The 26,578-nt window shown below is 38.1% G+C and overlaps 1 protein-coding gene across 3 annotated transcripts in view; it reads right to left on the bottom strand.

Moving 5' to 3' along the window:
* Positions 1 to 26,578, bottom strand: part of LOC123552806 (E3 UFM1-protein ligase 1-like) — a 385,734-nt gene that overhangs the window by 318,043 nt on the left and 41,113 nt on the right. For 2 of the 3 annotated variants that reach the window (XM_053540920.1, XM_053540921.1), the window contains exons 2-4: positions 20,847 to 20,992; positions 13,785 to 13,911; positions 4,718 to 4,832 (exon numbers count right to left, since the gene is read on the bottom strand). In XM_053540920.1, the coding sequence (XP_053396895.1) occupies positions 4,718 to 4,832; positions 13,785 to 13,911; positions 20,847 to 20,992 (388 nt within the window). The remainder of the gene's footprint in view (positions 1 to 4,717; positions 4,833 to 13,784; positions 13,912 to 20,846; positions 20,993 to 26,578) is intronic. The other variant, XM_053540922.1, reaches the window with a different exon arrangement.

The following is a 26,578-nucleotide window of genomic DNA, read 5'->3' as shown; positions in this document are numbered from 1 at the left end:
TTCTGACCAATTTTCATGAAGATCTTGTGAAATATATGGCCTCTAGAGAGGTCACAAGGTTTTTCTATTTTTAGACCTACTGACCTAGTTTTTGATGGCACGTGACCCAGTTTCGAACTTGACCTAGATATCATCAAGGTGAACATTCTGACCAATTTTCATAAAGATCCCATGAAAAATGTGACCTCTAGAGTGGTCACAAGCAAAAGTTTACGGACGCACGCACGCACGGACGACGGACGCCGCGCGATCACAAAAGCTCACCTTGTCACTTTGTGACAGGTGAGCTAATAAAAACAAGAGGGTCATGTTGACCTTGGATCGCTAACCTGAGTAATATGAGCTACATGTTTCAAACTGATGCTAAAACATTAAGAAAGTAGGTCAGTAGATCACATTTATGGTCACTGAAAGTCAGTTTTAAGATCAGCGTGCAAAACTGTACATGTCATCCAAATTTCAAGGCTGTATCTTGAAAAACAAGAAAGTAGGTCAGTAGGTCATATTCATGGTCACTGAAAGTCAGTTTTAAGATCTGTGTGCTAAACTGTACATGTCATGCAAATTTCAAGGCTGTATTTTAAACAAGAGGGTCATGATGATCCTGGATCGCTCACCTGAGTAATATGAGCTACATCTTTCAAATGTCGAACTGATGATTTTTAAAAAAAATTTGGAAGATTTTCCGATGTACAATCAAGTAACCCCTGGGGCGGGGCCAATTTTACCCCGGGGGTCATGATTTTAACAACGTTTGTAGAAGTCTACCAGGCAATGTTACATATCAAATATTTAAGATCTAGGCCTTCTGGTTTATTTTTAGCAAATTTATGAAGATTTCCCTATGTACAATCAAGTAACCCCTGAGGCTGGGTCAGTTTGACCCTGGGGGGGATAAAGATTGAACAAATTTTGTAGAGGTCCACTAGACAATGCTACATGTCAAATATCTAAGCTCTAGGCCTTCTGGTTTGTTTTTAGAAAATTTTGAAGATTTTTCTATGTACAATCAAGTAACCCCATGGGGCGGGGTCAATTTGACCCCTATGGTCATGATTTGAACAAATTTTGTAGAAGTCTACAAGGCAATGCTACAGGTCAAATATCTAAGCTCTAGGTCTTCTGGTTTATTTTTAGAAAATTTTTGAAGATTTTCCTTTGTAAAATCAAATGACCCCTGGGGCGGGGTCAATTTTGATCCCGGGGGTCATGATTTGAACAAATTTTGTAGAGGTCCACTAGGCAATGCTACATGTCAAATATCTAAGCTCTAGGCCTTCTGGTTTATTTTTTTTTAAATTTCAAGATTTTCCTATAGAAATCTATGTAAAATCAAGTGACCCCTGGGGCGGGGTCAATTTTGACCACGGGGTCATGATTTGAAAAACTTTAATAGAGGTCCACTAGGCAATGCTACATGTCAAATATCTCAGCTCTAGGGCTTCTGGTTTTTGAGAAGAAGATTTTTTAAGATTTTCCTACGTAAAATCATATGACCCCTGGGGCGGGGTCAATTTTGACCCTGGGGTCATGATTTGAACAAATTTGGTAGAGGTCCACTAGGGAATGCTTCACACCAAATATCTAAGCTCTAGAGCTTCTGGTTTTTGAAAAGAAGATTTTTAAAGTTTTTTCTTTCAGTTGCCATGGCAACCAGAGTTCTGCATGGAATTCAATTCTTTGAACAATTTTGTTAGAGCTTCACCCAAGGAACATTCCTGTGAAGTTTGGATGAAATTAGCCAAGCAGTTTATGAGGAGATGTCGTTTAAAGTAAAAGTTTACGGACGGACAACAGACGACGGACGATGGACACCGGACGGTGAACGATCAGAATAGCTCAGCCTGAGCCTTTGGCTCAGGTGAGCTAAAAACAAGAAAGTAGGTCAGTAGGTCAAGGTCACAGTCAAGTGATCCCTAACAGCTTGTGGTCATCAGGTAATTTTAATCAAACAGTCTAGGAAATATGATCTGATAATTTTTGAAGTATTTTTTCCTATATAACTCATATAACAAGTGACTCCCAGTGCAGGGCCTCTTTTAACCCCAGGGGCATAATTTGAACAATCTTATTAGAGATCCACTAGGCATGCTACATACCAAATATCAAAGGCCTAGGCCTTGAACTCTAAGACAAGATCTTAATTTTCTTCCTATATAAGTCTATGTTAAACTTGGTACCCCCCGGGGCAGGGCCTCTTTTCAACCCAGGGGCATAATTTGAACAATTTTGGTAGGGGACCACAAGGCAATTCAAAATACCAAATATCAAAAGCACAGGCCTTGCAGTTTCAGACAAGAAGATTTTTAAAGTTTTTTCCTATATAAGTCTATGTAAAACTTGAGACCCCCCGGGCAGGGTCTCTTTTAACCCAAGGGGCATAATTTGAAATATTTTGGTAGAGGACCACAATGTAATGTTACATACAAAATATCAAAGGCCTAGGTCTTGTGGTTTTAGACAAGAAGATTTTTTTTTTCCTATGTAAGTCTATGTAAAACTTGTGACCCCTGGGCCAGGGCCTCTTTTCAACCCAGGGGCAAAAATTGAACAAGAGGACCATGATGGTCCTGAATCGCTCACCTGTTCCCGCATGACCCAGATTTGAGTATGACGTCGTTTTTTCTATTATTTGACAAAGTGACCTAGTTTTTGAGCTCATGTGACCCAGTTTTGAACTTGACCTAGACATCATCAAGATAAAAATTCTGACCAATTTTCATGAAGATCCATTGAAAAATATGGCCTCTAGAGAGGTCAAAAGATTTTTCAAATTTTAGACCTAATGACCTAGATTTTGATCGCAGCTGACCCAGTTTAAAACTTGACCTAGATATCATCAAGATGAACATTCAGATCAACTTTCATACAGATCCCATGAAAAGTATGGCCTCCAGAGAGGTCACAAGGTTTTTTTATTATTTGACCTACTGACCTAGTTTTTGATGGCACATGACCCAGTTTCAAATCTGACCTAGATATCATCAAAGTGAACATTCTGACCAATTTTCATGAAGATCCATTCAAGGGTATGGCCTCTAGAGAGGTCACAAGGTTTTTCTATTTTAAGACCTACTGACCTAGTTTTTGATCGCAGTTGACCCAGTTTCAAACCTGACCTATCTATCATCAAGATAAACATTTAGACCAACTTTCATACAGATCCCATAAAAAATATGACCTCTAGAGAGGTCACAAGGTTTTTTCATTATTTGACCTACTGACCTACTTTTTGACGACATGTGACCCACTTTCGAACTTGATCTAGATATCATCAAGATGAACATTCTGACCAATTTTTATGAAGAGCCATTCACAAGTATGGCCTCTAGAGAGGTCACAAGGTTTTTCTATTTTTAGACCTACTGACCTAGTTTTTGACCGCATGTGACCCAGTTTTGAACTTGACCTAGATATCATCAAGATGAACATTCAGACTAACTTTCATACAGATCCCATGAAAAATATGGCCTTTAGAGAGGTCACAAGGTTTTTCTATTATTTGACCTACTGACCTAGTTTTTGAAGGCACGTGACCCAGTTTCGAACTTGACCTAGATATCATCAAGGTGAACATTCTGATCAATTTTCATGAAGATCTTGTGAAATATATGGCCTCTAGAAAGGTCACAAGGTTTTTCTATTTTTAGACCTACTGACCTGGTTTTTGAACGCACGTGACCCGATTTCGAATTTGACCTAACAGCATCAAGCTGAACATTCAGACAAACTTTCATACAGATCACATGAAAAATATGGCCTTTAGAGAGGTCACAAAGTTTTTCTATTATTTGACCTACTGACCTAGTTTTTGAAGGCACATGACCCAGTTTCGAACTTGACCTAGATATCATCAATGTGAACAATCTGACTAATTTTCATGAAGATCTTGTGAAAAATATGGCCTCCAGAGAGGTCACAAGGTTTTTCTATTTTTAGACCTACTGACCTAGTTTTTAACCGCACGTGACCCAATTTCGAACTTGATCGAGATATCATCAAGATGAACATTCTGACCAATTTTCATAAAGACCCCATGAAAACTGTGACCTCTAGAGTGGTCACGAGCAAAAGTTTACGCACGCACGGACTGACGGACGGACGCTGCGTGATGATCACAAAAGCTCACCTTGTCACTTTGTGACAGGTGAGCTAAAAATCTTGATAGAGGACCATAAGATGATGTCACATGCCAAATATCAAGGCTTTATGCCTTGAGTTTTTGAACAAGAAGATTTTTAAAGTTTTTCCTTTCCGTTGCCATGGCAACCAGAGTTCTGCATGGAATTCAATTATTTGAATAATTTTGAAAGGGGGCCACCCAAGGATCATTCCTGTGAAGTTTGGTGTAATTCTGCCCAGTGGTTTTCTAGGAAATTTTTTTTAGAAAATGTTGAGGGACACACGACCGATGACTGAAGACGGATATTAAGTGGTCAGAAAAGCTCACCATGAGCCTTTGGCTCAGGTGAGCTAATAAAATATACCAATACTGGTCAAATTGTATCCAAATACCTAACTTTCTTTAGAATATGTAATAACTCAATGATTTTAAGATACAATTCATGATAGGCCAATGGTTTACAATTCTGCCTGTTATGGAATCATTTACATATAAATCAACAAAAAGAAACAGAAGGGCAATGCTTCTGTTTTATTTGCCATTTATTCATGATCAGCAGGCACCATAATTGATCTGTATATCACTGAAAGTTACCTTGACAAGAAATTCTGCTGACAGGTCATACTGTTTAGTAAGCTCTGGTATGGTCACATGACCTTTTTCTTGTAACTTATCATTCACCTCTTCTGCAAGCTTGTCCATGTAACGCCTGCAATAATCAATTCTGTCACACAGTCTCATATTTAAAGGGATATGCCTTCAGATGTATATCACAGATTAAAACAGACTTTGAAAACTGAACATAACTTTGTATCCTTTCAAGAGCACTTCTTTTATTATCACTTGTAAGATTTTGCATACTACACTATTTTTTACAAACATTCTACAGTACCTTTTACAAGTTATAAATTTTTCAGCTTAATATTATTTTACAATAATGTTAGGTTTCTAAACAATTTTCATTTGGTATAAGCATTATACACTAGAGTGCAAACTATTTCTGTAACATCAGTAAATTATAAACTCCAAAATTGGGACAAACAAACTCACAACAAGCATTAAGTCATAATATCTGCTTGTCATAACAGGCCAAACCTATCCAACTACTCACTTCATCTTAAACTAGAGATGCTTTTGAGAAAAGTGCATGTCTCCCACAACTGCCTAATCATCTGAATAGTAAGTCTGTCTTTATATACTGTTTGTGGCCTATTGGTATTCACATGTTGGAGTAACCGGTCTACAATGCTGTGCCAGTAGTGGTAACTGGTCTACAATGCTGCACCGGTCCACAATGCTGTATCGGCGGTAGTGGAGTGGAGTAACCAGTCTACAATGCTGCACCGGTAGTTGTTGGTAATTATTTTCAAGGATCATAATTCCGAAGCGTCTTGGCCAATTTGGCTAGTTATCGAACTTGGCCGAGGTCTTATGGTCAAATACATTTTGATCAAGTTTGGTGAAGATCGGATGAGAAATGTACGACTAGTGCGGACAAGCTTTGTGACAGACAGACACACAGACAGACAGACAGGAGTAAATCAATATGTCTCCCACACCACTGTGTGGTGGGAGACATAATAATCTCCTAGAGCTGACACCGTCATAACTCAGTCATATTATATGACAAGTGTTAGAATGGACCTTGAATATTGCTTATTTTCAAAATCGTGCTCTGAAATAACCAAACAATCAGTGAATAAGTGAATCAGATATTAAAGTACTGAATGGCTAACTCAGAAACAGAAAATCAGATACATGAGTACTGAATGGCTTACTCAGAAACATTGTCAGATACTAGAATAGTGAATGGCTAACTCAGAAACAGTCAATCAGATACTTGAGTACTGAATGACTAACTCAGAAACAGTCAATCAGATACTTGAGTACTGAATGGCTAACTCAGAAACAATCAGATACTTGAGTACTGAATGGCTTACTCAGAAACATTGTCAGATACTTGAGTACTGAATGACTAACTCAGAAAACATTCAATCAGATACTTGAGTACTGAATGGCTAACTCAGAAACATCAATCAGATACTTAAGTACAGAATGGCTAACTCAGAAACAGTCAATCAGATACTTTTGAGTACTGAATGGCTAACTCAGAAACAGTCAATCAGATACTACAGTAGTGAATGGCTAACTCAGAAACAGTCAATCAGATACTTGAGTACAGAAGGCTAACTCAGAAACAGTCAATCATACTTGAGTACTGAATGGCTAACTCAGAAAACAGTCAATCAAAAATTACTACAGTAAACTTTTGAATTGGCTAACTCAGAAACAGTCAATCAGATACTTGAGTACCAATGGCTAACTCAGAAAACAAGATACAATCAGGGATACTTGAGTATTTGAAATGGCTAACTCAGAAACCAGTGAATAAAGGATAACTAGAGTGAAGGATAGTAGAATGGCTAACTCAGAAACAGTGAATCAGATACTAGAGTAGTGAATGGCTAACTCAGAAACAGTGAATCAGATACTAGAGTAGTGAATGGCTAACTCAGAAACAGTGAATCAGATACTAGAGTTGTGAATGGCTAACTCAGAAACAGTGAATCAGATACTAGAGTACTGAATGGCTAACACAGAAACAGTCAATCAGATACTTGAGAACTGTATGACTAACTCAAAAACATTGTCAGATACTAGAGTACTGAATGGCTAACTCAGAAACAGTGAATCAGATACTTGAGAACTGTATCACTAACTCAAAAACATTGTCAGATACTAGAGTACTGAATGGCTAACTCAGAAACAGTGAATCAGATACTAATGTATCGAATGGCTAACTCAGAAATAGTGAATCGATACTAAAGTACTAAATAGCTAACTCAGAAACAGTGAATCAGATACTTGAGTACTCAATGGCTAACTCAGAAACAGTCTATCAGATACTTGAGTACTCAATGGCTAACTCAGAAACAGTCAATCAGATACTTGAGTACTGAATGGCTAACTCAGAAACAGTGAATCAGATACTAGAGTAGTGAACAGCTAACTCTGAAACAGTCAATCAGATACTAGAGTAGTGAACGGCTAACTCAGAAACAGTCAATCAGATACTAGAGTAGTGAATGGCTAACTCTGAAACAGTGAATCAGATACTTGAGTACTCAATGGCTAACTCAGAAACAGTGAATCAGATACTAGAGTAGTGAATGGCTAACTCAGAAACAGTGAATCAGATACTAGAGTAATGAATGGCTAACTCAGAAACAGTGAATCAGATACTTGAGTAGTGAATGGCTAACTCAGAAACAGTGAATCAGATACTAGAGTAGTGAATGGCTAACTCAGAAACAGTCAATCAGATACTAGAGTAGTGAATGGCTAACTCTCAGAAGCAGTCAATCAGATACTAGCGTAGTGAATGGCTGACTCAGAAACAGTCAATCAGATACTTGAGTACAGAATGGCTAACTCAGAAACAGTCAATCAGATACTAGAGTAGTGAATGGCTAACTCAGAAACAGTGAATCAGATACTAGAGTAGTGAATGACTAACTCAGAAACAGTCAATCAGATACTAGAGTAGTGAATGGCTAACTCAGAAACAGTGAATCAGATACTAGAGTAGTGAATGGCTAACTCAGAAACAGTGAATCAGATACCTGAGTAGTAGATGGCTAACTCAGAAACAGTCTATCAGATACTTGAGTACTGAATGGTTAACTCATAAACAGTAAATCAGATACTTGAGTACTGAATGGCTAACTCAGAAACAGTGAATCAGATACTAGAGTACTGAATGGCTAACTCAGAAACAGTGAATCAGATACTTGAGAACTGTATGACTAACCCAAAAACATTGTCAGATACTAGAGTACTGAATGGCTAACTCACAATCAGTGAATCAGATACTAATGTACTGAACAGCTAACTCAGAAACAGTGAATCAGATACTACTTAATCATAAGGTTGATAATCTGGAAGCCAAGTCACCTTTCACCTAGTCCCAATCAGTGACTCTAGTTACCTCCCCTGACGGTCCGTCCTGAGTCACAAGTAACAGCTATTATTGTGCTACTTTTTCAACCTGTCAAAAGGTGCATACATAATATGCTCTGTGCATTCGATGTTATAATATTCGGCCCAACTTCAGTGCTATCCGTATGTTTTACAGAAAGAAATTTTCTTTAAAGTGTCTAAATATCATTAAAGTATTGTAAGTGAAACACGTACTCGTCGTTCATATCGGTGGCTCAGTGGTTACAGCACATGGCTCACATGCGGGAAATCGCCTGTTCGAGCACATGAGCGAGAACATTTTTATTTTTCGTTTTTTAATTGTTTATTGATTTATATGTTTTAAATTACAAAGGGACTCATAAAAATTGGAATTCACGGGTTTCACAATGAATTTTTAGCGGCAAACCAAAGCTAGGTCATTGCACTTCAATTATTGAGCTTGTCAAAATGTCTGAGGAAAGTTATCTAGGAAATCTTGGGTCCATGGCCAAATGAATAGTATTGAATGTATATGATTACCTTTTAAGACAACCTACAAAAGCGGAAAATATTTCAGACATTGAAAGCACTGCACAGGCAACAAGGTCGGGCAAAGAACAGTATATATATATAACAAGAGCACCGCCAAGCGGGGCAAGATAAGCCCGAAGGGTTACATCAGAGGATGGGAGTAAAATTTCAAGGACAGGAACAACAAAAAGAAGAAATTCCCCCCAAAAAAAATTCTAAGTCCACAAAAAAATTCTTACCAGGTCAAGTTATGTCAAAAAACATCTAAAAATTGGATGTACCATCCATGTTGTACCACAGAAAAGTGGTCTCGGTTTTTCCCTACTGCCAATAATAAAAAAGTTTCAAAATAAGCTATTTATAGTAATAAAAAAGGGAAGTAATTCAAAAACAAGAGATCACAGAGTGATCTTGGCGCCCACCAATGTGCCATTTTTGAGTGTTCCAAATTTCAAGACTTACTGACTAGCTCAAGGTCAAATTTCATTTCCAAACACAACACTGTGCATGTGGTCCAAATTCGAAAGCTGTAGCTTGAGAAATGTGAAAGTAGGTCACTAGGTCAATGTCAAGGTCAAAGTTTGTTTCGGTACACAATCCTATGCATGTGGTCTAAATTTGAAGCCTGTAGCTACAGAAATGTGAAAGTAGGTCACTAGGTCAATCTTAAGGTCAAAGTTCATTTCGGTACACAATCCTATGCATGTGGTCTAAATTTGAAGCCTGTAGCTACAGAAATGTGAAAGTAGGTCACTAGGTCAATCTTAAGGTCAAAGTTCATTTCGGTACACAAAACTATGCAAGTGGTCCAAATTTGAAGGCTGTAGCTTGAGAAATGTAAATGTAGGTCACTAGGTCAAAATCAAGGTCAAATTTTATTTCGGAATACAAAACTATGCATGTGGTCCAAATTTGAAGCCTGTACCTTAAAGATGTGAAAGTAGGTCACTAGGTCAATGTAAAGGTCAAAGTTCATTTAGGTACACAAAACTATGCATGTGGTCCAAATTTGAAGCCTGTACCTTCAAAAATGTGAAAGTAGGTCACTAGGTCAATGTGAAGGTCAAAGTTTTTTTCGGTACACAAAACTATGCATGTGGTCCAAATTTGAAGGCTGTAGACTGAGAAAAGTGAAAGTAGGTCACTAGGTCAAAATCAATGTCAAATTTCATTTTGAAACACGGAACTATGCATATGGTCCAAATTTGACGCCTGTACCTGCAAAAATGTGAAAGTAGGTCACTAGGTCAAAATCAAGGTCAAAGTTTTTTCCAGTGCACAAAACTACGCATGTGGTCCAAATTTGAAGGCTGTAGCTACAGAAATGTGAAAGTAGGTCACTAGGTCAAAATCAAGGTCAACTCATGTCAAGGTTCATCTTGCCACTCAAAAATATACATGTGGTCCAAATTTGAAGGCTGTAGCTACAGAAATGTGAAAGTAGGTCACTAGGTCAAAATCAAGGTCAACTCATGTTAAGGTTCATCTTGCCACTCAAAAATATACATTTGGTCCAAATTTGAATGTTGTAGTTATTGACAAGAACATTTTAAAAGCTTTTCCCTATATAAGTCTATATGAACCACAGGACCACCGGGGCGGGGCCATTTTTGACCCTAGGGGGATAATTTGAACAAACTTGGTAGAGAACCACTAGATGATGCTACATTACAAGTATCAAAGCCCTAGGCTTTGTGGTTTGGACAAGAAGATTTTCAAAATTTTTCCTTATATAAGTCTATGTAAACCATATGACCCCCAGGGCGGGGCCATATTTGACCCTTGCGGTATAATTTGAACAATCTTAGTTGAAGACCACTAGATGATGTCACATACAAAATATCAAAGCCCTAGGCCCTGTGGTTTTGGACAAGAGGTTATTCAAAGTTTTTCCCTATATAAGTCTATATAAACCATGTGACCCCCAGGGCGGGGCCATATTTGACCCTAGGGAAATAATTTGAATCATCTTGGTAGAGGACCACTAGATGATGCTTCAAACCAAATATCAAAGCCCTAGGCTCTGTGATTTTGGACAAGAAGGTTTTCAAAGCTTTTCCCTATATAAATCTATGTAAAATATAGAAATAAACAAAGGGCCATAACTCACTCATAAATTGTTGAACCAGTCTGATTTTCAGAGGGACACAACTAGGGTACCAATACATCATTCTGACAAAGTTTGGTCAAAATCCCCCCAGTAGTTTCTGAGGAGATGCGATAACGAGAAATTGTTAACGGACAGACGGACGGATGGACGGACGGAATGACGGACGGGCGGACCACGGACGCAGAGTGATTTTAATAGCCCACCATCTGATGATGGTGGGCTAATAAATTATTGTAAGGGAACAAAAAGGGATCTGCCAAATAAAAATAAGAGCACTGCAATGCATAGCAATATACACAAAGCAAAGTCATATATGACTTTTGACCCCTAAGTGTGACTTTGACCTTGAAGCTAGTCATCCAAAACATGAGCTCTGCATGTCAGCTCAGTGTGGTGAACATTTGTGCCAAGTCTCTTTGAAATCCTTCAAGCAGTTCAAGAGTTACAGAGCGGACACAGCAAAGTCATATATGACCTTTCACTCCTAAGTGTGACCTTAACATTGAAGCTAGTCATCCGAAACAAGCGCTCAGCACGTCGTCTCAGTGTGGTGAACATTTGTGCCAAATTTCTTTGAAATCCTTCAAGCAGTTCAAGAGTTACAGAGCGGACACGAAACACACTCATATGACCTTTGACCCCTAAGTGTGACCTTGACCTTGAAATGAGACATCCAAAACATGCGCTCTACACGTCATCTCAGTGTGGTGAACATTTGTGTCAAGTTTCTTTGAAATCCTTCAAGGGGTTCAAGAGTTACAGAGCAGACACGAAATTGCTAACGGACGGACGGACAGACAGACACTGAAACCATAGCATAATACGTCCCTTTGGGCGTATAAAAATATAAACAAGAGGGCCAAGATGGCCCTAGGTTGCTCACCTGAGAAACACACCATAACAGTGTAAACATGTTTGACCTAATGATTTCATGGACACAATTTTCATTAAGATTGGACAAAAAATCTTGAGGGTAAACAAGTATTTTCTTTGATTTGTCCTAGTGACCTAGTTTTTGAGCCAAGATGACTTACATTCAAACTTGACCTAGACTTTATCAAGGCAATCAATCTGACCAAAATTCATAAAGATCAATTGAAAAATACAGCCTCTATCACATACACAAGGTTTTTCTTTAATTTGACCTAGTGACCTAGTTTTTTACCCCAGATGACCCATTTTCGAACTTGGCCTAGATTTCATCTAGGTAATTTTTCTGACAAAATTTCATGAAGATCAACTGAAAAATACAGCCTCTATCACATACACAAGGTTTTTCTTTGATTTGACCTAATGACCTAGTTTTTGACCCCAGATGACCCTTTTTCGCAATCGACCTAGATTTCATCAAACTAATTACTCTGACAAAATTTCAAGAAGAGCAGTTGAAAAATACAGCCTCTATCGCATACACAAGGTTTTACTTTGATTTGACCTAGTTACCTAGTTTTTGACCCCAGATGACCCATTTTCAAACTTGGCCTAGATTTCATCAAGGTAATCATTCTGAAGAAAATTCATGAAGATCAATTGAAAAATACAGCCTCTATCGCATACACAAGGTTTTTCCTTGATTTGACCTAGTGACCTAGTTTTTAAGCCAAGGTAACCTACATTCAAACTTGACCTAGATTTGATCAAGGCAATCATTCTGACTAAATTTCATGAACCTCAATTGAAAAATGCAGCCTCTATCGCATACAAACAATTTTCTTTGATTTGTCCTAGCGACCTAGTTTTTTACCCAGATGACCCTTTTTCGAACTTTGCCTTAATTTCATCAAGGCTATCATTCTGACCAAATTTCATCAATATCAACTGAAAAATACAGGCTCTATCGCATACACAGAGTTTTTCTTTGATTTGACCTAGTGACCTAGTTTTTGACCCCAGATGACCCATATTCTAACTTGACCTAGATTTTATTAAGGCAATCATTCTGACTAAATTTTATACACATCCAGTGTAAAATGCAGCCCCTATTGCGTACACAAGGTTTTTCTTTAATTTGACCGGGTGACCAGTTTTTGACCCTAGATGACCCATATTCAAATTCGACCTAGATTTCATCCAGACAAATATTCTGATCAAATTTCATGAAGATCTGGTGTAAAATGCAGCCCCTATTGCATACACAAGGTTTTTCTTTGATTTGACCTAGTGACCTAGTTCTTGACCCCAGATGACCCATATTCGTAACTGGCCTAGCTTTCATCAAGGCAATCATTCTGACCAAAATTCATAAAGATCAATTGAAAAATACCATTTTCAAACTCGGCCAAGATTTCATCAAGGTAATCATTCTGAAGAAAATTCATGAAGATCAATTGAAAAATACAGCCTCTATCGCATACACAAGGTTTTTCTTTGATTTGACCTAGTGACCTAGTTTTTGACCCCAGATGACCCATTTTCGAACTCAGCCTAGATTTCATCAAGTTATCATTCTGACCAAAATTCATGAAGATCAATTGAAAAATACAGCCTCTATCTCATACACAAGGTTTTTCCTTGATTTGACCTAGTGACCTAGTTTTTGATCCGAGATGACCCATTTTCAACCTCGGCCTAGATTTCATCAAGGTAATCATTCTGACCAAAATTCATGAAGATCAGTTGGAAAATACAGCCTCTATCGCATACACAAGTTAAATGTTGATGGACGACAGACGCCAGACGACAGACAGACGCCGGACATCGAGCGATCAGAAAAACTCAGCTAACAAGAAGATTTTAAAAGTTTTTTCCTATATATGTCCTGGGCTCATGCTGTCAGTCACCATTATCGCCATTTGCGATTATTTTATTTAAATGGCAAAGTAAACACAGACTGGGTATTACTATCCGGAAATAAGGTAAAATTATCGGAACTTGTCAGCTGTTTTTATCCACTCAGGTTACGATTTAGAACGTTCGAAACAATATGGTGGTCCAAGTTACGGAGGTTTTTTCATTTTCACCACTCGCGATTTTTCTTCGCCACTTTTATCGAAGATTCACCAAATGGCTCAAGTGGCAAATGACAGCATGGGCCCTGTTGTACACAAAGAGTATACTTACTGATCAATCAGTTGTCCCAGGACAAGCATGATATTTTTCTCTCGGCTAACAATCTCATTTGCTTTAGATTCAATATGACTGAAATCTATGTTCAATATCTGCGTTAACTCTACAAGATTTACACGACCTGAAAATTTAGACATTTATACAACATTTACTGATAAGGTGTCAGTTAAACCAAACAGAACAACATCTGTCCCAAGTTCTTACAAGTCAAGATTTCTGTTTCTTATATGTTAGCCTGATACATTTTATTCCATTTAGTGACTTTCAAGCTTTAATAGTGGAGGAACAACTCAGGGGCCTTTCAAGGCATTATTTTGTCAAAGACGGCATTTCGGTGGAACCACCAACCTTTTATAGATCTGCCAGCTGGATGAATGCAAGAAAAAACAAGAGCTCGTAGAACATGAAATGCCCCCTTGATGCATTCAGTAATTGCACAAGGGACAAAAATTATTTGGTCACTATACACAAAAGTTCTTATGTTCTGGGTCAATGTGACCTTCACCTTTGACCTGCTGACCTCAAAATCAATAGGGGTCATCTGCTGGTCATGATCAACCTCCCTATCAAGTTTCATGATCCTATGCCCAAGCATTCTCAAGTTATCTTCCGGAAAGGCTTTAACTGTTCCGGGTCACTGTGACCTTGACCTTTGGCCTACTGACCTCAAAATCAATAGGGGTCATCTGCTGGTCATGGCCAACCTCCCTATCAACTTTCATGATCCTAGGCCCAAGCGTTCTTGAGTTTTCATCCAGAAACCGTTTAACTGTTCTTGGACACTGTGACCTTGACATTTGACCTACCAATCTCAAAATAAACGGGGGTCATCTGCTGATCATGATCAAACTCCCTATTAAGTTTCATGATCCTAGGCCCAAGCGTTCTCAAGTTATCATCTGGAAATAGAAACTGTTCCTGGTCACTGTGAACTTGACCTTTGACCTACTGACCTCAAAATCAATAAGGGTCATCTGCTGGTCATGATCAACCTGCCTATCAACTTTCATGATCATAGGCCCAAGCGATCTTGAGTTATCATCTGGAAATCATTTTACGGTTCTGGATCACTGTGACCTTGACCTTTGAGCTACCATGGTTCATACAGACTTTTCAAGGAAATATTCAGGGATATTTTAGGGACTTTTCAGGGACATTATTACAGTATTTTGGGCTTCTCAATTTATCAACTTCTTCAGAAAATGTATAACAATTCTTTGCAAATCTGCTGGTCATGACCAATCTCCTTATCACCTTTCCTGATCCTAGGCCAATGCATTCTTGAGTTATTGCCTGGAAACGGTTTAACTGTTTCTGGTCACTGTGACCTTGACCTTTCACCTACTGATCTCAAAATCAATAGGGGTCATCTGCTGGTCATGACCAACCCATGATCCTAGACCAAAGTGTTCTTGAGTTATCGTCCGGACACCGTTTAACTGTTCCTGGTCACTGTGACATTGACCTTTGACCTACTAATCTCAAAATCAATAGGGGTCATCTGCTTGTCATGATCAACCTGCCTATCAACTTTCATGATCATAGGCCCAAGCGATCTTGAGTTATCATCTGGAAATCATTTTACGGTTCTGGATCACTGTGACCTTGACCTTTGAGCTACCATGGTTCATACAGACTTTTCAAGGAAATATTCAGGGATATTTTAGGGACTTTTCAGGGACATTATTACAGTATTTTGGGCTTCTCAATTTATCAACTTCTTCAGAAAATGTATAACAATTCTTTGCAAATCTTTCGCTCGGGAATTGCACATAATCTGATCGCTGATGCAGTTAATCTTTTTCCTTTTTTTCATGCGATTTTAGGGCGCCTTCCCCCATCTTCCCTAAATCAATCAACTTTTCGCAACATTTATAGTATACTTTGTACTTATCTTCTGCTTTTATCACCCAGCTGTAAGACGATGACCAGTCTGGATTATATACACACTTGCCCATGATGCATGATGCAAGTTTACTCAACGTGTTTGTACTATTTCTGAACAGCGATGCAAATTCTGTGATGATTCAACGCCATTAATAAGGGCGGATTTGTTTGTGACATAGCTGCTAATAAACGGCGTACACCAATATTTACTCTGAACAGATTTACCGATGCATCAAAACTACAACATCTTCAATATCCCATACTACCAATAATTTCACTTGAATACTGCTTCAGCTCGGCTAAATATTTCGTTTAAGACTGATTAACAGATACACTTTATAGTTTTGATGTTCTGGAAGGATCCCTTCCTCAAGATATTTGTTTTATGCACGGTTTCATATCATAAAAATTACCGATGATTAACTTCAACTTTCCACTACTGTTCGCCACTCAGCCTATCCAGAAAAAACAGGCTGCAGGCAACATCCACCGGGTACACGCGCATATCCAACTAACAAATTAGATGCTCTATCCTAGCCGATCGCGTGACCGGTGTACGCCACTCATACGTTGCTTTTAAAACAAATATGCCCATCATTCAATTATTGGATGTCTTTGGATTTTATCACAAATATCAATGTTACTGTTCTTAAAATAGAACGATCTTAAAATAGAACGAAATACAGTCTAACCTGCACTAACGGTCACCTCCGATCAGCGTTCACCTCCGTTTAGCAGTCATTTTCTGACGCCCCCGAAGTATTTTCCTCTATTTCATCACTTTATTCAGCGGCCACCTCCCGTCCGCGGCCAGCTGCCACCGAAATTGCCTCCCGACCGCCATATTTGACCCCTTTCAGTGGCCATATTTCCTCCAAAACCAATTATTTTTAGGTGGTAATCGCCAAAGATACCCGATTTTTGAGAAACACGTGATTGCAAAGTTTTGCGTGACTTCCCCACAAGAACGACAAAATGACATGAGCTACTCAATTTAAACTGATAACCAAAGGTGTGATCCCCTTTTTGTTACAATCAATTGGCCAGTAATTATCGGCAATTAGCATGTCACCTCGTGTAGATTTTGTTGTTCACTGTTTGATCCCGGTTAAAGATAAAACTTGATATCTAATTAGTAGCATAATATTTGTGATTTTATATATTTTTTTCATCAAAATACGTTTAAATTTATACAGAATTTATTATGTTTGAACGAAATATAAACCATTCGATCTTTTGCGGAACGTAACGTCAATCTTAGATTTTAGCGTAGACAATAAGCACGGAGAGTAGCTTCCCTTACAAAAATGGCAAAAATTGAAAACAAACTTGTTTTGAAATTGAACAAGAGCTGTCTCCATAGGATGACATATGCCCCCGATGGCACTTTGAATGAGTAGTTATGGCCGATGTTAGAGTTTAGGACCTTTGACCTACGGAGCTGGGTCTTGCACGCGACACGTCGTCTTATTGTGTCACACATTCATGCGTAGTTATTTTAAAATCCATGCATGAATGACAAAGATATGGACCGGACAGGCCCATCAATGCACTATCATGAAAAATGACCTTTAACGTCTAAGTCTGACCTTGACCTTTGAGCTACGGACCTGGGTCTTGCGCGCGACACGTCGTCTTACTGTGGTACACATTCATGCCAAGTTATTTGAAAATCCATCCATCGATGACAAAGATATGGACCGGACACGCCCATCAATGCACTATCCTTTAATGTCTAAGTGTGACCTTGACCTTTGAGCTACGGACCTGGGTCTTGCGCGTGACACGTCGTCTTACTGTGGTACACATTCATGCCAAGTTATTTGAAAATCCATCCATGGATGACAAAGATATGGACCGGACACGAAAATTGCGGACAGACTGACAGACTGACAGACCGACAGACCGACAGACTGACAGACCAAAAGACGGACAGACGGTTCAAAAACTATATGCCTCCCTTCGGGGGCATAAAAACTGACTGTAACAATTTTTGTTTTAAAAAAAAGAACACGCCGGAGTTATAAAGATTGCTAAGACCATTCGAATTGCGAAGGCAAATGCACGTCAATGTATCCTGGTAAAATAATACTAGACAAGAGGGCCAAGATGGCCCTAGGTCGCTCACCTGAGAAACACGCTATAATACAGCATATTAAACAGAGTAAACATGTTTGACCTAGTGATTTCATGGAAAAAAATATTCTGACCAATTATCATTAAAATTGGAGCAAAAATATTAAGTATAAGTACATATTTTCTTTGATTTGACCTAAAGACCTAGTTTTTGACTCCAGATGACCCATATTCGAACTTGACCTAGATTTCATCAAGGCTATCATTCTGACCAAATTTCATGAAGATCAATTGAAAAATACAGCCTCTATCGCATACACAAGGTTTTTCTTTGATTTGACCTAGTGACCTACTTTTTGACCCAAGATGACCCATTTTCAAATTTGGCCTAGATTTCATTAAGGTAATCATTTTGACCTAATTTCAGGAAGATCAATTGAAAAATACAGCCTCTATCGCATATTCAAGCTTTTCCTTTGATTTTACCTAGTGACCTAGTTTTTGACCCCAGATGAACCATATTCAAATCTGACCTTGATTTCATCAAGGCAATCATTCTGACCAAAATTCATGAAGATTAATTGAAAAATGCAGCCTCTATCACATACACAAGGTTTTTCTTTGATTTGACCTAGTGACCTAGTTTTTGACCCAGATGACCAATTTTCAAACTCATCCTAGATTTCATCAAGATTATCATTCTGACCAAAAATCATGAAGATTAATTGAAAAATGCAGCCTCTATCACATACACAAGGTTTTTCTTTGATTTGACCTAGTGACCTAGTTTTTGACCCCAGATGACCCATTTTCGAACTTGGCCTAGGTTTCATCAAGATAATCATTCTGACTAAAATTCATGAAGATGAATTAAAAAATACAGCCTCTATCGCATACACAAAGTTTTACTTTGATTTGACTTAGTGACCTAGTTTTTGACCCCAGATGACCAATTTTCAAACTCATCCTAGATTTCATCAAGGTAATCATTCTGACCAAAATTCATGAAGATCAATTGAAAAATACAGCCTCTATTGCATACACAAGGTTTTTCTTTTATTTGACCTAGTGACCTAGTTTTTGACCCCAGATGACCCATATTTGAACTCGGCCTAGATTTCAACAAGGTAATCATTCTGACCAAAATTCATGAAGATTAATTGAAAAATACAGCCTCTATTGCATACACAAGGTTTTTCTTTGATTTGACCTAGTGACCTAGTTTTTGACCCCAGATGACCCATTTTCGAACTTGGCCTAGATTTCATCAAGGTAATCATTCTGACCAAAATTCATGAAGATTAATTGAAAAATACAGCCTATATCGCATACACAAGGTTTTTCTTTGATTTGACCTTATGACCTAGTTTTTGACCCCAGATGACCCAGTTTAGAACTTGGCCTAGATTTTATCAAGATAATCATTCTGACCAAATTTCATGAAGATCAGTTGAAAAATACAGCCTCTATCGCATACACAAGCTAAATGTTGACAGACGACAGACAGACGCCGGACATCGAGTGATCACAAAAACTCACCTGAGCATTGCTCAGGTGAGCTAAAAACCGAAAAAGAAACTGGCCTAAAGGCTAAACTGGTCAGAAGTCATACATATACTGGCTGCACCTCCGATCAGCGGTCACCTGGCTTAAGCGGCCAAACTGTCTGCTTCCCCTGGTTGGCTGCTTAAGACAGGTTAGACTGTACTACAACTTCACGGATATGCAGCAATCTGTGGGTGCCGCTGCTAAATTTAGGGCCATTTTAAAGAAATTTAGGGCCAAAGATTGGCAGAATTAGGGATTTTTAGGGCTTTTAATGCAATAATGGGTTTTTTTAGGACAACATCTAAAATTCCAGGCCTTTTCAAGGCTGTGCAAACAATGCCTTCTGACCTCAAAATCACAAGGCAGTCTGAAAAACAGCTAAAACCCCTACTACTGTTATGGATAGTGAAAGGTAAACTTTTGACCATGAGTGTGACCTTGACCTTGAACTGACATGACTGAATTCTGCAAATCATCTTGATCTGACCAAAGTTTCATGAAAATCCTTCAAGAGGTTTAGGAGATACAGAGCTCAAACCTTTGACCATGAGTTGTGATCTTGACCTTGAGTTGACATGGCTGACTCATGAGTTCCTGATGTGGTAATCAATTGACCCAAGTTTAACGAAAATCCTTCAAGGGGTTTAGGAGGTACAGAGTGGACACAAAATGGAAGGCTCAAACCTTTGTGACCTTGACCTTGAGCAGGCATGGCTGACTCATGAGTTCTGCACATTGTCTTAATGAGGTGATCATTTGACCCAGGTTTCATATGAATTCTTCAAGGGAATTAGGAGATACAGAGCGGACACAAAATGGAAGGCTCAAACCTTTGACCCTGAGTTGTGACCTTGACCTTGAGGCAACATGGCTGACTCATGGGTTCTGCACATCGTCTTGATGAGATGATCATTTGACCCAAGTTTGATGAAAATCCTTCAAGGGGTTTAGGAGATACAGAGCGGACACAAAATGGAAGGCTCAAACCTGTTACCCTAAGTTGTGAGCTTGACCTTGAGCCGGCACAGTTGACTCATGAGTTCTGCACATCCTCTTGATGAGGTGAACATTTGACCCAAGTTTTATAAAATTCCATTCGTGGCGGGGGGATTAAAAAGGGGTCATCTGCTTGTCATGACTAACCTGCCTATCAACTTTCATGATCCTAGGCCCAGGTGTTCTTGAGTTATCATCCGGAAATGGATTGTTCTACATACAGACCAACCGACCGAGCGACCGATAGACCAACATCTGCAAAACAAGATACCCCTCCTTCTTCTAAGGGGTGGGTGGGGGCGGGGGCATAATTATACATCTCCTTCAGGGTTTCCAATCTACAGCAAAGTTGGGCAAGTAATTAGAGGACAGGAAGGCACATTAGTTCTGTGGAATACAAACGGTGATCATGGTTCAAATGCAGCTCTGAGCAGAATCTGACTATAATCACAGTTATCAAAAGCAATAAAGAGTAACTTTTATAATTTTTGTTCACTTCCTCTGCAAAAATTGTAAAATGAATAAAGTTAAACTTAACAAATATTTTACCTCCATGTACAAGAAGTTCCTCTTTAATTTCTTTGACTAGTTCTTGTGGAGTAATATATTCTTTTCCATCTACTGTATAGATCACTTCAAGCTGGCCAAATTCTACAAGTTTTGTGACTATCTCAATCACATTTCTCTCTGATAACCTGTGGCAAAAGAAAATATGTTATTTAAAGTTGTACACAACAGATTATGCAAAGTATAATACTAGGTAAATTAAAGTTTCAACTTAAAAGCATTAATCCATAAACGAACTGATTACCAGATACCTAGAAAAGCTCTAAAGGTGATCCCTCATTGGGCTACTTTTTAACTCAACCTGATGATGTGCTTTTTTATGTCATGTCATTTTTTTAACTTTCTTTCACTTTTGAAATGTTTTTTAAAGTAATATTCAACCTTTCCTCAAACTGACGTGAACCTGCTAGTAATACCCAAAAGAGGATCAATACTAGGGTTGTATCAAATACTCTCATTATTCGTCAGTCAAAAATAGACAAGAAATGCGGAAATTCCATGAAAACCAGGTTTTCAACTACATCATGCCAACAGGTTCTTTAAACAAGAGCTGTCGGAGGACAGCAACACTCGACTATTTAACAGCCTTGTCAGTTGAATGAAAATAAAAGTTGAAAAAGAGGGCCATGATGGCCCTGTATCGCTCACCTGAGAACCATGGCTCAAAATGATATGATCGTTTCAAACCAATCTCATTAGAAGCTACTAAGGTGTATTCATTTAGATAAAAAATAAAGGGAGGTAATTTGTCATAAATTCAGTCAATATGTATCTTCACCGATTGTCCAAGTCCATCTGTTGACATAAATGAAATTCCAGATCAGTATCTTCATTACTTACGGAGATATACCCATTTTAATTGGAAATAAAGGGAGGTAATTTGACATAAAATCAGTCCATAGTTATCTACCCTGATTGTCTCAGTCCAACTTATGACAATAATGAAATTTCAAATAAGTCCTATAAGTACTTTTTTTACTGATATAAATCCATTTTGATTACAATCAGGGGTGGTAATCAGATATAAAATAACTCTGGAACCTACGATTGGATCTGATAGATTCGTCATGGAATCCAAGCTTTATCGTTGTTGAATATATTTTGGAAGTTTGTATCAAATCAAACCATAAATGAAGTCTCTATATGGCTGCAAAAGCCAAAATAGCAAGTTTTGGACCTTTAAGGGGCCATAACTCTGGAACCCATGATGGCCAGTTCAAGAAAGGAAGATCTTGTGGTGATGCAAGTTGTGTGCATGTTTGGTTAAAATCAAATCATAAATGAAGCTGCTATTGTGCAGACAAGGTCAAAATAGCTAACTTTGGCTCTTTCAGGGGCCATAACTGTGGAACCCATTATGGGATCTGGCCGGTTCAAGAAAGGAGCCGAGATCTTATGGTGACACAAGTTTTGTGCAAGTTTGATCAAATTCAAATCATAAATGAAGCTGCTATTGTGCAGACAAGGTCAAAATAGCTAATTCTGGCCCTTTCAGGGACCATCACTCAGGAACCCATAAAGGAATCTGCCCAGGTGAAGAAAGGAACCAAGATCTTATGGTGATACAAGTTGTGTGCAAGTTTGGTTAAAATCAAATCATAAATGAAGCTGCTATTGTGCAGACAAGGTCAAAATAGCTAATTCTGACCCTTTCAGGGGCCATAACTCTGGAACCCATAAAGGAATCTGGCCAGTTCAAGAAAGGAACCAAGATCTTATGGTGATACAAGTTGTGTGCAAGTTTGGTAAAAATCAATTAAAAAATAAAGCTGCCATTGTGCAGACAAGGTCAAAATAGCTAATTTTGGCTCTTTCAGGGGCCATAACTCTGTAACCCATTACGGGATCAGGCCAGTTCAAGAAAGGAACCAAGAGGGACCATCACTCTGGAACCCATAATGGAATCTGCCCAGGTGAAGAAAGGAACCGAGATATTATGGTGATACAAGTTGTGTGCAAGTTTGGTTAAAATAAAATCATAAATGAAACCACTATCGTGCAGACAAGAAATTGTTGACGGACGCATGCACAGACGACGGATGAAGGGTGATTACAAAAGCTCATCTTGTCACTATGTGACAGGTGAGCTAAAAAGGGCAATAATTTTGAAAAATTGCAAAACTGGGTTATAGATTTTAGTTTCAATCCATTCCCATTAGTGGGTACTGAGATACCAGCTTACATACAAATACTCAGCCAAAAACTGCTAAGTCAAAAAGGGGGACATAATTGTGTAAAAATGCAAAGTAGTGTTATGTAACCTGTGAATTAAATGTCAGATCATGACAGTGAACAAGCGTGTTAAGTTTCAATCCATTCCCATTAGTGGGTACTGAGATACCAGCTTAAATACAACTAGAATGTGTCTGTAGGACACAGGGTGTGCATACCCCCCCCCCCCCTCCCCCCAAGTACATTTGTCACAAATAAGGGGCAATAATTCAAATGTTTACAGTCTTAATGGGGTAAAAGAGCCTAAACTAACATTTTATGAAAAGGATTCAGTATTCTAGGCCATATACTTGAGCTATGAGCATCACAAACAAATAATCCACTATTTTGGCTATTTCAAGAGCCGTAACTCTGTAATAAGCAATAAAATTCTCAAGAAGAATGCCAAGTGTGCAAGGTCACATCATGATAAAGACTTGAGCAAGGTTTCATGAATTTACATCAAATATTTTTTGAGCTAGGCACATTATGAGGTGAAAATGTGCATTTTTGACTATTTCAGGGGCCGTAACTTTAATCAAAGGCCTGAAGGGCCTGAGTCGGCTAATGATTGATGTACTGACAGTATAGTCTACCAGTTTCAGTTTGTTTTTAGTTTTTTCCCCAACTAAAGAGAGATTTTGTTATAATAAATGAAATGAACATTCGGTCGATGCCTAGTAAAACTTTGATTGACATTATACAAGTATTTAAACCCAATATATTTCTCTAAAATTGAAGAGTGGTTCGCAGAAATAAAAATGTTGAAAGTACAAACTACAATTTGACAGCTGACACTAAGATACTGCCCATGACTTTATATATTTTTCCAGTAAACATTTGCCTCCGGCATTGCCAAAAGAGGCAATTATCGGCTGGTATATATTTGCACATGATAAAATTTGAATATGACAATTTATAATATTAAAATTTTACAGCGCGGATTGCCACATACAAATTGTAACGGATGGTCGAAAGAATTGATATTTTACAGATATTATAATGGGCCTGGCGATAGCCTTGTCATATGTTAGGTATTGTTCAATCATATTATAAGTGATGTCAATTTAAAGTATACTTACTTTTGCGTTTAGAGATACATGTATGTAAATGTTGCTGAGTGTCAATATATAGTGTAACCGATATTAATAAATGCAGTTCTTTTTAGTTAAAACTATCATTTATTCTATTTCAGACTTGTTAAACCCTTAAAAATCATGTCTGTTATCCCGAAGTCCATCCACTTTCAATTATCCATTTTGATTCATGTAGACAGACAGGCCAAGACTGGGCAGAAAAATGTTTGAGCCATTTTTACGTGGTCGGTAGCAGGGTGGGTGTGGGGAGGGGTGTTTCTTTCCGCTTTAAATTGCAGTCAGATTTTGAAATTGGCATTGCGGCAGGTGGTAAAAAGGCAAATGTATCAAACTGTAAAGTGGCAATATGGGGGAAGGGTGTGGGAGGATACCCCCTCCTGCAAGTAGGGTTTGGGGTATTACCACAAGAAATTTTTGAATATGTAGACCCTTGATACAGCCTTTGGTGTGATTTTAACTGATAATCTTCTGTTTCAATTTCTAAATATTACCTAGATTCTTTCTAGTATTACAATATCCAAAGTATGACTGTCACTTCATCTTTTTACTTTCAGATCATGCCTCAGGACTAGAATATGAGTCTGATATAGATTATATGTAGGTGTAATAAAAATATATTCTAGAATCATTACTGTTACAATAATATCTATCATGTATGTTACTTGAATGTTAAAATTTCATAACACAGCTCGATATTTACCCAAAATATTATATCCGGATACGATTACACTTTTCTCCAGTTTCAACAATATATTTTACAAATTGTGATGATACGAAGACATTTAGCAGCAATTGGCAGTATCTGACATTGAGTTTACGGTTAAATTACCTCTTATTTAAATCTTTTCATAAAAAAGTTGTTTCGTTTCGTCAAAGCAGCCAAACATAGACGATCTACTTTCGATTTCAAAAACTACAAGAAAATACAATTTAATGTTTCGCCGATTTGTTTATTTCTCGAAAAATAAGAAATAAAATCATTTTTAATATCAGTAGTAACTAAACAAACCAGTAAGAGCTTCTTCTTCCGATAATTTATCCGTTTACTGACTGCAAAATTCAACCCACGCAAAGTCGTAGAAGCGTTGTTATAAACAGGTCACGCGTGTTCGCCGACAAGTGTCCAGAATGTAGTTAGGGTTCATCCGCGAAGTCTCGCGGAAGAATTAACGTACTGCACATATCTTATTCGGGTCATTTAAAATGAAGCTGTCATAATTTAATTTCATCGATGTGGTAAACTCTTTGATAAGAGACATTCCAATGCTTTCAGAGGTACCCACTCAATAAAATACTAGCAGTATGTTCTGGAACTATATTTTGTCTCTCGCTGGATGTTACGCAAGCTTTGTAAGCCTGCGCAATTCATAAAATGCACAGCGCAATAAATTTGTTATTTGCGCAATGATTTTAAAGATTATTTTTTTAAACGGACAGGGTAACAAATGGATAATTTGGCTAATAAGTTAATATGCAGTTTTTATTTGAATTTGTTAACATCATATTTGCTATTTTGTGACCAAAGGGCATAACATTCGTCACCATAATCATATGCGCAAATGTGTTACCAAATCCCGCAGAATCGTTATGCGTGTTTATGCTTAATGAGTTACCGCGGAAGAAAATACGTGGCTTTATTCGAGTATTGCACAATTACAAGTCATAAATATGACAGATTACATCGTATATTGGTCATAGCAAATAGGATTGACATAAATGAACTTCATTCGATCAATGAACTCTTTGAAATTAGAGACAATCTAATGGAACTACATCACTTCGCTGTGTTGTGAGGCCATTTAAGAATGAGAAATCGGGCGATAGCAAGGACTCGTCAAATGCTTGACAGCGTTTAGCCGACTCAAAAATAGGGGGTGGAGCCTGCCAAAAAATAAAAGGTGCACAAGTTTATATCACGGTAAAGACTCATGCAAGTTTTCATCCATTTATATAATATACTTTTTGAGCTAGATGCATCACAAGGTGAAAATGTGCATTTTGAACTATTTCAGGGACAATAACTCTGGAAATAGGGGGGGGAGGCAGACAAAAAATAGAAGGTGTGCAAGTTCATATCATGATAAAGACTCATCCAAGGTTTCATCCATTTATAATGAATACTTTTTGAGTTAGATGTGTCACAAGGTGAAAATGGGCATTTTTAACTATTTCAGGGGCCATAACTCTAAAAATAGGGGGCGGACCCACCTAAAAAAATAGGAGGTGCGCAATTTCATATCATGATAAAGACTCATGTAAGGTTTAATCAATTCTTATTAAATACTTTTTGAGCTAGGCACGTCACAAGGTGAAAATGTGCATTTTTGACTATTTCAGGGGCCATAACTCTGAAAATAGGGGGCAGAGCCAGATGAAAAATAGGAGGTGCGCAAGTTCATATCATGA

Source organism: Mercenaria mercenaria, chromosome 4, assembly GCF_021730395.1.
Source record: "Mercenaria mercenaria strain notata chromosome 4, MADL_Memer_1, whole genome shotgun sequence".
In the NCBI taxonomy this organism is placed as follows: Eukaryota; Metazoa; Mollusca; class Bivalvia; order Venerida; family Veneridae; genus Mercenaria; species Mercenaria mercenaria.
The sequence above is the reverse complement of the archived record's forward strand: the minus strand, read 5'-3'. Positions and strand labels throughout refer to the sequence as shown.